Consider the following 14,541-nt stretch of genomic DNA (forward strand, 5'->3'; position numbering starts at 1 on the left):
ATATCTTTTTATCTTCTGTAGATATTCCTGGTGAAGAAGAATGCAAATCTAAAAAAAATGGTTCTTTCAGTTCGCTTCTCTGACAAGGATGGAAAGCCACGCATACAAGACATCGTGATCAAAGAGGAAAAAAGCTGTAAGTAGTTGTTTCATTCAGGGGGGAATCGTGGAGGCTAGATGAAATATCATCATCCTACACAAATAAAATACCAGATCTCTGACATTCTGATCTCCTAAATAACCAGACAGTTAGAAAAAGAATTATAAGATCCTATGGGAGCTTTTTCAGAATCCATTATCCTTAAAAGGCTACTGAGAGCAATTTTGTAAGACTTAAATGATTGTTATTTTGTTATTAAAAATAAAATCATATACTGTTTGTCTGATCTATAGTATTTAGGTGCTTAAAATGTAATGATGAAGAAATTTCTAAAGCTGTATATGAATATGTAAATGTGACATTGCTGCAGATGCACAGTTAACACGATAAAGTACTGTATAATTACACTTCTAAGTAATTATTTAGGAAACTTGAAATATATTTGAATTTGTTTTGTGGTTAAGAAACATCTGGATAAAATTTTAAATTAAGATTTACTAAACTATAAAACCACAAGAAGAGCTGAAAGGCCCAATCTCATGTGCAGGCATTTTCTTATGTAAATCTCTTTAGTTTGAGTGGAGATCTGATTACAGTATATAAGATCCTAAGCAATATAGACAGGGGTAAGTCAGGAGACAGAGTCACAATTAGAAACTAAAATGAAATTGATGATGGAGAATACACAGAGTTGTGGGAGACTGGGACAGGTTTCCCAGCTGGGTGATTGACTCTAGACACTTTTAAGAAATTGATGTACACAATCACTATGTTTCATTTAGATATTAAACTAAAACAATGAACAAAACATGCCTAAGAGCCTTCTTTCATTTGCACAAAAAAAGGTTTTTTAAGAAGTTTGCTTGGCTTTTTTAATAATTTGTAATTGTAGCTTCCAAGAGCTATACTGAGTAGCTCTCAGAATTTTTTTTCAATTTATGAGTGATGTGTACTGTACAACACAGATGTCCGTGCTAATAGCTTTGAGGTTGGGATGTACTTTGGTGGAAAAAAATATATTTTAAAAGATGAAGTGTGTTTACAGATTATACCTCTCACATTTGCTCAAACTCTCTTAAGGGTGTGAAGGTCTGACCACAAGTTTCCTGTCTCAATAGGTTCCACTAATGCTACATTGTCAGTCACGTTCGTACAACTACACCGGTGCTTGAGGTCTCTTGAAGCACACAGGAATGGATCTTAGTGAGGAAAATAGGGCTTTGAGTGGGTGCTAATGAGAGCAGCATTAATTTGCAATTAATCAAAATAATCTTGCTCTAATCAAGCTAAACAATTTCTATACCTACAGATAAGATGTATCATGTCATGACATATCTGGTTGTAGGACAGCATTGTGGTTTAAAATTAAACAAAATACTTCAGTTTATCCCTGCATTTGTTTTAGAACAGACTTATTCAACATGCAACTTTCTGTTCAACTCCAGTGCTTTTCACTCAAACAGCTCCTTAAGTGTTACATGTATTTTAATAATAAAAATAATTTCTACAGCACATTTCATGTAGGTAGCTGTAGCATGTGTAGGCTGCAAAGGAACAGATAAAGGTTGATTCCATGCTGAAAGGAAAAAGGAAAGAGACACAACATTTTGGCTGTACAGTAGTTTAGAAGGGGTGAAGAACAGGAAGCATATGGGCATAAAGCAGGTGAAAATGTGTGTCCAAACTCAGGGAGAACAGCTGAAGAGGTGTGAAAAGCCAAAATCAGCAAATAAATAGAGAATAGCGGATTTAACAGGAAATGAGTCTGTTGTTGAGAGAAGGGGGTGGAAGTTTCAGGATAATTTTGGGCAATAGGACTTCTGAAACCCCTCTGTGAGAACACAGACATAGAAATCAGCAATATCGTGGCATAAGGTGTTTATTTCACCAAGATCGAGGTGAAATACAGTAAATGGTTTGGGAAGATCTTTGATCCTCACTCTGACATGTTCCCTGAATGGTCTGCCAGTTTTCTTCCTGTCTCATCAATGTAAACGGCTGGGCATTTTCTGCAGGAGATTAAGTAAATGTGGTTGTTGGAACTACATGATGTCATCTGGGTGACCCAGAATTGTCCACACATCTGTGTTGTATTAGATTTGCAGATGATGAAGCGGGTTTGGTTGCAGTGGTAAGTGCCTGGTGTGGATGGTTGCTCTGGGAACTTAAGGGAGCTGTGAAAAAGTACAGTAGGTTGTGCAGATTATTAATCAGCAATATGAGATAATGGGGTAGTCGGGAAAAAGAGTACCAAGGAAGGGGTCATCCTGTAAGACAGGGAAGTTCTCTTTAATGGTTCTGGGAATAGAAAGGGTGTGAGGGTGGTAAGCAACACCAATGGAATGCGGGTGTGAGTCCAGGATTTCCTGTGAGGGTTGATGATACAAGGGCTGTTTTTGGCTCAAGAGAAATGTGCAGGGAATCTTCTGTTAATGAAAAAAGAGTTATTTTGAAGACTTAGCTATGGAAATCTTTGTCATCACTGTATAATCGTTGAACCCGAGGAACAGGGAAAAAGGGACTGTTTAGTACTGTACACTATGTGGGGTGGAAGGAGCTGTATAGGAGCTACTGTTTGTGAGTCAGTGGGTTTGCAATAGACAGAAGTTGAGAGTCGTGGATGGTTAATGGAAAGGTTTATGTCTAAAAATGGAAGAGTTGTGGAAGATATATTAATGTTATACTTGAGGTATGGGTGGAAGTTGATGAGAATATGCAGGGAATACTCTAGTTAATCATTAGAGCATGTGGTTCTTCTACACAGCCGACAAAAATATTTGCTTAACTGGGTCCCATGATGGCGAGGACCAATTCTGCAAGACATACAAGAGTATGGGTTGGTAGATAAAGCACTGTGGGTTTGTCCAGAATGTGCTTGGGGTCATTGTGGGGAATGACAGTGTACAAGGATGTGATGGCCATGGTGAAAATGAAACATTCATGGCCCTGAAAATGGAACCAGTTAAAAACCACATTAAAACAAATTCCAATGTGATTCACATAACAAAGGCTAAAAAGACTTAGTAAGGTCTTAGTAAAAAAAATATCATTTGAAACACTTTTCTGAGATAATCAGGGAGGTATAGATGGAGAAGCATTAGTATGTAGTTTGGTTTTTGGGACCTGCAGTAGATTGAATTGACCTTATCTAAAAGATAAGATAAGATAAAAGTTTGATAAAAAAAGGTCAGTGGGGTAAAGTGGACCATTGTGTTTTAGAGCCTTTAAAATCCACTCTCTGGGGGACAGGGAGCAAATGGAGCATTGGTAGAATAGGGATGATATGGTCTGACTTCCTTGATCTGGTGAGCACCCTAGCAGCACTGTTCTGGATAAGTTGTAATTTAATTTATGTGATTGAGGGAAAACCACAAAGGAGAGTGTTACAATAGTCCAGGTCCAGACATTAAAAATAATTAACTTTTTAATATCTTCAAAATTGAGAAAAGACCTTTGCCAGGAGATATTTTTCAAATGGAAATATGAAGACTTACAGATGTTTTCTTATTTGATTTGAAAAATTGAGGGAAGCATTGACACCCAAATTACTGGCCACTGTAGATAACATATCCATTAATGATAGACATTCAGTTACTAGTGATGGTGATTTGATTAGGAACAAGATGGGCCCAGATACTGACCTTATACTGACACAACTGGAGAAACAATAAGTCACTGGTGACAACTCTGATCTTGTTTTCCCCGTAGAGATAAACTGCTGCCTGTTGGAAAGAGGAATTCTATTACAGTCTATTGCAATCCAGTCAGATATAGTCCCTCATTCCCTGCAGAAGAATGTTGTGGTCCACAGTGTCAAAAGCAGCTGAGAGACAAAGCAGAACAAGGATGGATGGAGACCATTTGCAACAGCCATCTTTAGAACTCAAAGTAAACTGTAGCTGAGTAGCTACTGCCTTGTCAAGAACCTTTGAGATGAAGGGGATGTTGGAGTTAAGAACTGGAGAGTAGGTTAGGGTAAAGGTTAAATTCATGAATCAAAGCTAAGATTAACTAAATCAGAATAAGTAAGCAGGCTTCGAACAGAGGCATACTTTAGGAATAGGATCCAAGGAACATGTAGATGTACTCATCCTAGAAACAAAGGTCAACAGAGCAACAGAAGAGACCCTGTTAAAGCTTGCAAAGAGCAGGTAAGGTGAGGAAGAGATACCGTACAGATTGAACCAGCTGTAATTTTGCCAGATAATGGAAACTATATCCTTAAAAAGGTTAAGAAAAAAGTTGCACTTTTTTGTGGTTTCAGTGGTTGCTGTAGAGGGTACTGTGGGGATAGGATTGATAAGCTGGTTTAGTTTAAATAGCCAAGGGAAATCCCTTACTGTATCTTCATCAATTAGTGATAAATAATATTTACTGCAAGTTGCTTTCAAAATTGCAGCATAGTGGAACTGCTGGTCCTTAAGGGCAAACAAATGAACAGTTAGGCCTGATTTTCCCCACAGGCACTGGAGTCTCTACCTTTGAACCTTCAAAAGATTAAGTTCTTCGGTAAACCATGTAGAGGAGCACTTGAAGGACACTGTCCATGTTTTCTCAGGGGCAAGTGAATTTACAGCAGTGCTAAAGATGTAATTATAGGATTCATCAAGCTCTTCAAAGTTGATCATGACATTAATTACATATGAAAGTACAGGGTTGATGGACCCCTGAAAAAGAGACTCAAGGTTGTGAAATGTCATAATATGTTTAATATGAGTCTAATTTGAGTGAGTACTTAAATTAAATAAGATAGCTTTGTGATCAGTTAAAGAATGAAAAGATTTTAAATAGGGGTGACTGGAGGTTGTATTTTCTGAAATGAGCATAGGCAGCTAAGATTTACACCACAGCGAGAAGTAAAGGAAACCTATGACAATAAGAATTGAATTGAATTAATTTGCATAGAGTCCAGGCATAGCTTGTAGCTAAAAGTATTTCACTTTTCTGAGAATTCTGACTTCACGTTAAAGCTTGAAGGTTGTTTTTTTTTGATAGTCTAAGAAGGTGAATAGAGGCTGAACAGCTTGGAAAAAGTAAAAGTAACCATACATGAACATTTTGCTAAAACTTTAAAAAGAGATCACCAGTACAATACAGTTGAAAATTAATCATAAATTTCAAAAAATAAATCCACATAAGCAGTTGAAACACTAATAATGCAACCATTTTCCAGATGGAATGACCACAGAGAGTCAGGACCTTGGTTTTATGTCTCATGCAAAGGACAGCACCTTTTTACGGGATAGTGTCCCTATACTGTGGCACCCCCTACTGGCCCCTCTAATAACTATTCCAGCAGCAACCTTTTTTTCCCAGGAGGTCTCTCATCCAGGTACTCGCCAATCTCACACCTGCTTAGCTTCAGTGGGTTGCCAGGTTGAGGGTGATATGGCTGCTGCCTACATTTCACTTTAAAACTATATTGATACATATACTGTACTGTAGTTTATACTATAATCACTTGTAAGAGTCACCTTCTCTAAACTTCTTGAAATCCAGACTCAAAACCTTCTTCTTTAGAAGAGCCTTTACTTAACTGGTTCCATTCTTCATCCCTCTGCTATTCCTAGTACCACCATCCACGGTCTCATCTCTATATTGTAATTGTGTTTTATTTTGTGTATTCTTTTTATTTATTGTTGTTCTTCATTCTGTAAAACACTTTGAGAAGCCACCTTTAAAGGTGCTATATAAAATAAGTTTTATTATTATTATTATTATTATTATTATTATTATTATTATTATTATTATTACTACAATCAGACAAGCAAGACAAGATGCACAAACACTGGTGAAGGAAAACACAACAGTCTCAATGAAGGAGAATTCTACTTTTTAATAACCTTCATTATCATACTATTACAAGCGCAAAAACCTCTTGTTGATCATATTGTTGCAGTATGTTTTTTGTTGCTTTTTAGGCTTTTGTTGCTTTAAGAACAGTAATCAGTGCATATCCTGTGTTCACAGTTAATGTCTTGCATTAACTCAATACTTTTCTCTTCTGCCCTTTTACACATAGAGGTTCCTGAGATTCATTTGCTCTAGAACGTATTGTACACTCCCAGGGCTCGGTGATTGAAAGAAACAGGCTGGAGGCTCTGGCACGGGTTTTCAGGACATTTATCAAAGACGCTGAGGGGGGTTACACACATAGGGAAAGGGGAGATACAGCACTGCACCACACCTACACAGACAGAAGAGGGAAGATGGCGTCTCCAGCCCTCGTCCCACTATATATGGGCGGGTAGCCCCTCCCCTCAGCTGCTGTTCCTAGCCCACGTGGGCACTACATTATTTTAAATGAATTTGATTGACATTAGGAAGAAGTGAGTGGATTTTGCATATTTGAAGATGGTAGAAACGGAGTTAAAAGTGTGTTTTGCTGTTATTTCTGTGCTCTGTGGTTATATTGCTTCATATTAGACATTAAACTTTCAACTTTTAAAATGGCTTCATCAATGGAATTTAATTTTTCTCTGGAGCAAATAAAGAAAAAAACATTTGGAACATTGCATAAATGGCAATAATGTCAGTATTAAAACATTATAGTATCCAAGATGTTGCTTTCATTTTTATTGCATTGCTCGTTAATTTAGCCCAGGGTTAGCCTCTTGGGTATTTGATTTCATAATGTCAAAACAAACAGATGTGTGGGGATTTCCTCTTTGGTGTTATGTAATTTAGTCTTGCAGTATGCTTTTCAGTCTTGCAATGTACTAACTCTTATAAACAATTTCACCTAGAGGACATTTTATGTTAGAATTGGATTCATAGGACTATACATCATTATTTACAGTTCAAGAAAAATGAATGCATGAAACATAAAAACTGTATTTGTTTAAATCTGAACTTGCTCATCTTATCTGATACAAATGTAATACAAAAAGATTAACAAGAACACAATCATAACCAGACATTTTCATTTATATATACACAAGCATTTACTGTACATTAAGATAATTTTTTTATTCATCTGATCATTGTTATCTTTCCTTATAGATTAAGGAAAACCCGTAGGTTTTAATGAGATTAAGGAAGATGGGAAGCCGAGTTTACTAACCTTATTAGTTTACTACTAAAAGGTAGTATCTCAAAACCTATTCCATCAGCTGATAGTCAAAGAATCAATAATATGTGAATGTCGACTAAAAAAGAGCACCTCTAAAGAATGTGAAGTTTGTGATGTACAGATAGCTCTCTCCATAAAACCTTTGACACCTTGATCTGAGAACATTTCTTTTTTATGTGAGAGGATACGTAAAACTAGGGTATTCCTGACATTTCCACATGAATTCTGCTTCACCTAACACATTTCAGAGTGCACTCAGGAACGTGGCTGCCTATCTGTAGAAAGTGAACATTAAAAAGAGAATGTTTTAGAAACAGGACACGAGTTTCCACTGTTTAAAATATAACTCAGCATAAAAGACCCAGTCAAGAATTATTACACAGAACCACTATACAGTATGCTGTACATATTTTATGCAAAGGCCATGTACTCTGACTGTAGATAAAGTTTTTTTTCAATTAAAAATTGAGGAAAAGTATGTTATAGTTTTTCATACACAAGGAAATAATATTATATTTTAAACAGTAGCATTACTGTATGTACAATACTGTATTTAAATTTGTCAGTTTTAGCTCTTGAATGGAAGTTCAGAGAACAGTGATTCTTTTTATTTCAGTGCTACTCTTGTGCAGAGAAGGATCTCAGAGCCAGAGCAGACACTGTTGCAGTTGCTTCTACCAGTATTACTTTCTAACAATGTAATTACATCTGTATCTGACAGTCTCATTCAGAAAAGAATAAGGGAGTTCTTTATTTTTCAAAAATTTTTAAAAAAGGTGGACAGAGGCAGGGGTGTAGTGTATTGCGGCAGTGCTCTTCTGTCTTTCATTTTCTTTCTAAAAATAAAGTGGAAGCTTCACTCGAAAGGGTCAACCATTCACAGATAGTTCCTATGGTAACGTAACAGGAAATACAAAATATGATAACCACTGACTCGGCTAAAGATGAATGCATTTCCGTCAGTGGAAAATATAAATTTGATTTCTTTACAAATATGCATTAGCCCTCCTGTTTCCATTAATAGTCTCTCCATAGAGAATGAGAGGAGTCATTTGTAAGCATGCTTTAAACTTAAGCTACAGCAGGTTGCCTAAAGAGGACTAGATGCTCAGTCATGAGTTGTCATTATTAATACCAACCAGAATACTGGTATGATCAACAATAACAACATAAAAAATTGATAAAATTTTAGTTTGGGGCTCAGTAAACATGGAAAGTCATGTTTGACATTAGAAAATATTTTATTTAAAGATGAAGAGAGTAATAATTTACCAATGTTTTGTAGCACCATGTTCAATGAACCTCCCCAAAAATGTGGTTTTGTAGAATGGTACTTCACAGTTTTCATGTTGTTGCTTTCTGATTATCTTCAATGTTGTGTTGAAGGATTGTAATATAATAACAATAACAATAACAATAACAATAATAATGTGCGCCAAAGCGAAGAAAGGTTCACCTTCCAAGTCCACTAGTTACCACCAGAGGGCCCCTGAGACAAGAAAACTAGCCATCTCGCTCTTCCCTGGCATCCATGTGAATATCTCTTGGCACCAACACCCTAATTCAGAGGGCTATATAAAAAGGCTAACAAGGTGTGCCACAACCAGGACAAGAGTCCTCAGCTCTGGTACACTCTTTCGCTACACCAGAGAAAGTAAATCTTGTAGAACACTCGCCCTTAACTAGGTAATAAAAAGCCTTCAATGGAGTGATGTCACACCAGCGATCTATTTCCTTGAGAGATATTAGACATGAAGCCGGTGAAGAGCACAACCTAAAAATCCAAGCAATGTCAAATTTTGGTGCCCAACGTTGGGCTGCATTTGTTTTGAAGTCACAGTGGTAGACTGATTGAGTCTACTTGATATGAAATGGTCCAAACCCTCACTCCGTCTGTGGCTGCTAAGTGGGAGGCTAATGACTTTTATAACACCAAGTTCAACTCCGCAGGCACAGCCAGCCACATTCCAGGTGGCAGCCTCAGCACAGACTCGCTACCTACAGTAGCAGGTCACTGCTAAGTAAGATCTATGCTGCAAAATGAGAGGGAAAATCACAACAATGTGTCTGGACTCTGATCCCACAGCACACGTCCAAGTCTAGCCTAGTCATGTTTTACAAAAAATGACTCCTGAAAATGACATGGAAGCATACCATACCTCAGAGTATTTAATAGGACCATCAAACACCTGCAGGGGAATCCAAGCCTTTGTTGGAGTATTGTAGCTCCATTTCTCTGTGGCAAATTCCAAAAGATTTACTATAACCTGGACAGCACTGCCACCTCAGATTACAAGCGTCTCAAAGAGGAGATTCTAGCATGTGAAAGAGTCACTGTATGGGTCCAGGCACAATGCTTTCAGGAGTGGTGTTATGATCCCCGCATCTCCACTTGCTCCCAAATGTTTGATCTCATTTACATAGAAAGCGGTTGGAACTGCTCACATTAACCCTGAGCTGAACAGTAGAGCAAAGTCCTTAACATATACTTACAACACTTGCTCCCTGAAGCGCAACAAACTGTCATGCAAACTGACCTTTGGAGAGACACCTCTCTGCAGCCAACATCGCCAATAATCCAAAGGGTGCCTCTATTTTGTGTCAGGAACTGTGCAATGAAGGGAGAGCAGAGCAGAGATGAGAAGCAGCCGAAGGGTCCAATTGAAATCAAGAATGTCCATTTTCTTCCTGGGTTAGACCCAAAATGAATCTCAGTGACCAGAATGGCACGGATGAACATGAGGCAGATTAATTTCTCAATGAAGACGTGAGAATGGACTGTAACATCGTCCACTCCTTCCTGAAGGACCAGCAAATGACGCTTGCAGATTGTCACCTACAGATTTTCCTCCAAAATGCTTCATTCCTGGAATCGATACTCCTGAATAGACACTCAACATAAACCCTAGTTGACTCAGGGAGTGCCCTATGTCTGGTGTCCCCAGAGGCGATGAAACCCACTCACTGAGGATCGTTGATGCCTTACCATTCACTGCATTCATGGGGGACAAAAGTGTGACCCTGCTGTCCTCCTGAACCTCCTGAGCCATTGCTCTGGGGCCACCATATCCCCTTATTCTCAGGAAAGATTTTCCCTGATTCAAACAATTTGTCAGCTCACAAGTCAATAAAAACGACATCTCCTCAGGGAAACTGGAAACAGCTGTTTTTCCAGAAATAAAACCTAAAAAGGTCATCTGTGCGTTCAGTAAACACGGAGGAAAAGGGGTAGTGACACAGACACACACTAATATTGAAGGCTCTTCCTCTTCTTTTTCTCTGATTAACTCTGGAATAAAGAAGGCTCCGTCATTTCTCACCAATTCCCATGACATCTGAGAATTGGGGTTTCTGATGGCTCGTTTCCTCCCTGTCTGTGTTCCTGTGTGTCTCATGGAGAGCAAGCTGGGGTATGTGAAAAGACAAATTCCTAATGCAAGAAATTGTATATGGCTAATAAAGTGATCTTATCTTATCTTATTTGTCAATTATACCTCACAATACCTGGAAGCCATACCCCACTGTAGGGCCATCAGAAGTATAATTAAGAGAGGGATAAAATTATTAACAAGAGTCAGACTGCCTAAAGAGATCTTTACTGACCAGGGAACTCCCTTTACCTCACGCCTCATGGAGGAGGTTGTAGGTCTTCTTAGACTCAAATTTTTAAGAACATCTGTATACAGTATCACTCCCAAACTGATGGCCTAGTAAAGAATTTCAACCAAACCCTGAAGCTCTATGCCAATGCTGCATTGGAGTGGCTTAAAAATAAGGTTAGTGTCCCTCTGTGTTTTTCCAGTGTTCAGATACAAAACTTGGAAACTTCTATCCAGAAGCGATATGGGAATTCCAACAATCTTGAGCAGATCTGCCAAGAAGAATTGACAACAATTATAACACATTGGTATGCGAAGTTGTGCAACAAGTCATAGAGCAGAAATTTCTGTAGGTCCTTCTTCTAAATATCAAGTTCACAGGTCTGAATTCTTAGATTTAATCTATTGCCGTAATCATACTGTATACTTTAAGGTACTAAAGGAGTCATCAATATGTTCTGTATTTCACTATATTTTAATTTGGAAAGTACTGCATATCCCATCCCATTCTGTGTAACTCTCTGACTCTGCCAAGGCTGTTGGTTGTAATGCCCACACTGTGACATGGCACACTGACGTGGGATCAGAATTAACTCCTGAGAATACATTTATCAGAGGATTAAGGAGGAAATGAGATTGGGGGGGTTAAGTAGTGTTATGTAACTTCGCCTCTGTCTGCCTTGAAGATCTTCACGGGTTCCTTTTTACTGGAAAGTTAGATGAGCGTAAACAATTATATAAAATAGAAGTGTAAAATAAAATCTATCATAAATTGAAGTTTTCATGCTGCACTATAAAAGTCTGATTTACCAAAACAGCACAATCAGAGAGACTTTCTCATGGTTTTGATATCTAAACAGTACTAGTCTGGTGAGTTCTACTCTCCTTTGCAAATCCCTAATTTGGGAGCCAGTGCTCTGTTCACTCTGGGGTTTGTTCCCAACCAACACTGAGATGGAAGGGAACGATTCATTTTCCCTTTCGATCTGCATCTGTGTTGACTCAAGTATGTTCTAAGACAGTCTTATAGCAGATTGTTGCAGTTAGATTCTTTGTGATAAAGAATTAAATTATAGTCTAGATAGGAACTACACTGTTGTGATGTTAAGCACCGCTGCTAACTCTCTGTAGGCCCCTGGGTTTGTTTCTGACCTTGAAAGCTTATTTGTGTGATGTTTACATGGGTTTTTAATGGATAAACCAGGCTCCTCCACACCTCAAAGAGAATAGGTTTGATTAACTGCTTTTGATTAGCTGCTTTCTTATTGTCTCTGCTCTAAACTTAAACCATCTCTCACTTTTTTCAGTGCTCTACCTTGAGGGCTCAGTGCTGGTCTTTGACGATATCTTCAAACTCATCGCTTTCTACTGTGTCAGCAGGTAAGAGCGCCTGAATTGGATTGAGTTTCTGTTACCAACACCTTGGCTGGCTGTTTTCCTTCTTATTTCTTTGCACATCTCCATTATGTTCAAATCCCTACATCACTCACTGAGTGATGTATAATCTTTTAGATGAGCCTTAAAATGTTCATGTTCCACAGATTATATTCATTTTTTAGTCATTCTGTTGAGAGCAAATAAAGTTCCCGGTGTTTACCTCTTACAGCCTGACCTACACATGTACAGTACATCACTATTAGTAGTAGAATTCTGATGATTATTAACATCAACATGTCATTTAGCTAGTCTGCTTAAATTACTTTATGATATGAGCACCTCCTAAGGCACAGCAGACATTAAAATAATATACAATATATCTACATTTTTAACACTGCACTGTTCTCAGTCTGAAAAATTAAATTTATGTTCAATCTGCTCTGTCCTTTATTAGTTTTAAAAAGTCCTTTAAAAAGGGCACAGTTTTAGTCTGTATCAAAAGTCTTAGTAATGTGTCTGTTTCTGAAAACAGTGAGCTCCATGTCACCCTTTTCATTTCAGGCTTTAAATGTTTTACCACAATGACATTCAAACTACAGTTTAATTCATGTGTTCTGAGTAGAGCTTCAAAACTCTGAGCATTTTTGTTCTATTACAAAAGTTAACAGAAATTGAAGTACAGGTGCTAATTTGCTGAGTGACTGATTGAATGCCCCGCTTCTTATTGGGGTTTGGATAGGTTTAATATACAGGTATTGCTGATTTTCACACTTACCAAGGTGATTAGATACAACACTATTCAGAATATCAGTTTATGGGACATTCAGTGCTGGGCTTTATCTTTAAATGCATCGAGTACACAATAGCTGGCTGCACACTTCCTGTGTGTTGAGCTGTTTTCTGTTTGCCTGACATATTACTTTCTTTAAAGTTCATTATGTGTTATGTGATAGCATTGCTCTCAATATTCCAACAGCTCAGCAAAATAAAAACAAGCAGGAACTATCAATTTTCAATTTGAATTGTTAAATGTTCTGGTCTATACTGACACCTCCTGGTTTATGTCAAAATTAAAGTTAGCTAGGAATCAGTGGAGGAAGGATTCCCACATTAAATCTGCAAGGTGTACAAATATTTGAAGCTCACACTGCAAAAAACATAAACCATGAGAACTGTAGGTACAGAACTTATATTAGTGATATGCTTTTTTAGCACACATAATACCCAAGTACTGTTACATCCTGTAATTTTTGGTTTTGTTCTTTTTTTAAGAGATGTGCTTCCTTTTACTTTAAAGTTGCCCCAGGTTATAATTGAGGCAACAAAATATGAAGACATGGAGACAATTTCAAACCTGGGTTCAGGTGAGACTGATAGTATTTCTTTTTTTTTCAATTTGAAATTCGTGTCTTCACCAACTTGGAACAAGGTTCAGAGAGTTCAATAAACCCCATTCGCTTTTTAAAAAAATATGAAATCTTAGTCAGGTACTGTATGTACACTAAAACACAATGTCATGCTTCTACAGCTCAAAAGTCTTTTGAGAGGGGGGATAGAAAAAGTCCATTGGTAATTGGCCCACCAGATTTGTAGGGGTGACGTAGAGTTACATTATTGTTTTTACTTAATGCCAGCAGCTATATCACCCTGCAACTCACAACTGGCAAGCCACTGGCAAATTTCCCATTGGCCTTTACTAACCATGGTCTCCCAATAATCCCCATCTTTGAACTGGCTTCATCACTCTGTTCTCCTCCTTACTAATAGCTGATGTGTGGTGAGCTTACGTGCGCACTATGGCTGCTGTTGTATCATCCAGGTGGAAGTTGTACATTGGTGGTGGTGATCCCCATTACCTGTAAAGCGCTTTGCGGGGACTGTCCAAAAAAGAACTATACAAGTGTGAAGAATGATTAAATATTACTACCTGTTAGGCTGCGTGGCTGGTCAGCTGAAGAGAGAGATGTAACAGCTGACCTGCACCTAGAGGCCACTATACACTCCTAAAGGACAGTAAGAATTAATTAGGTCATTATTAGTTGATTGGTAAAGAGTTTAGGAATTCAAATTTCCATCAAGGGTGTGCACAGTGTTAGTACTGTTGGGTGTTGTTTCTTTGTTTTTGCTTGTTGTTATTGATGTGAAAAGGGCATCAAATAAAGTATCCTGGATTATTATTTGATTTTGTGTGTGTAGAGCATTGAGACCACCCATCTCAGGGTAGGATATCTCAGGCTATTTTACAGGGGTATTATAAAATGCCTTCAACACAGCGCTTATGAGCAAGTCACTCAGTGTAATGCAGAGATCTCCAACCCTAGTCCTGGCCGTTTGTTTTTATTTTATGTAATGTGTTTAGAAGACATTCTTAATTATGCAAGACATTTGTTGAG

General features: G+C 37.9%; 1 protein-coding gene across 3 annotated transcripts in view; it reads left to right on the top strand.

Annotated features, from left to right (window-relative positions):
- rin3 (Ras and Rab interactor 3) overlaps positions 1 to 14,541 on the top strand; it is a 45,169-nt gene that overhangs the window by 16,528 nt on the left and 14,100 nt on the right. For 2 of the 3 annotated variants that reach the window (XM_069193409.1, XM_015351230.2), the window contains exons 4-6: positions 22 to 136; positions 12,079 to 12,151; positions 13,421 to 13,512. In XM_069193409.1, the coding sequence (XP_069049510.1) occupies positions 22 to 136; positions 12,079 to 12,151; positions 13,421 to 13,512 (280 nt within the window). Of the gene's footprint in view, positions 1 to 21; positions 137 to 12,078; positions 12,152 to 13,420; positions 13,513 to 14,541 lie in introns of those variants that run through there. The other variant, XM_015351231.2, reaches the window with a different exon arrangement.

Source organism: Lepisosteus oculatus, chromosome 8, assembly GCF_040954835.1.
Source record: "Lepisosteus oculatus isolate fLepOcu1 chromosome 8, fLepOcu1.hap2, whole genome shotgun sequence".
Lineage (NCBI taxonomy): Eukaryota > Metazoa > Chordata > Actinopteri > Semionotiformes > Lepisosteidae > Lepisosteus > Lepisosteus oculatus.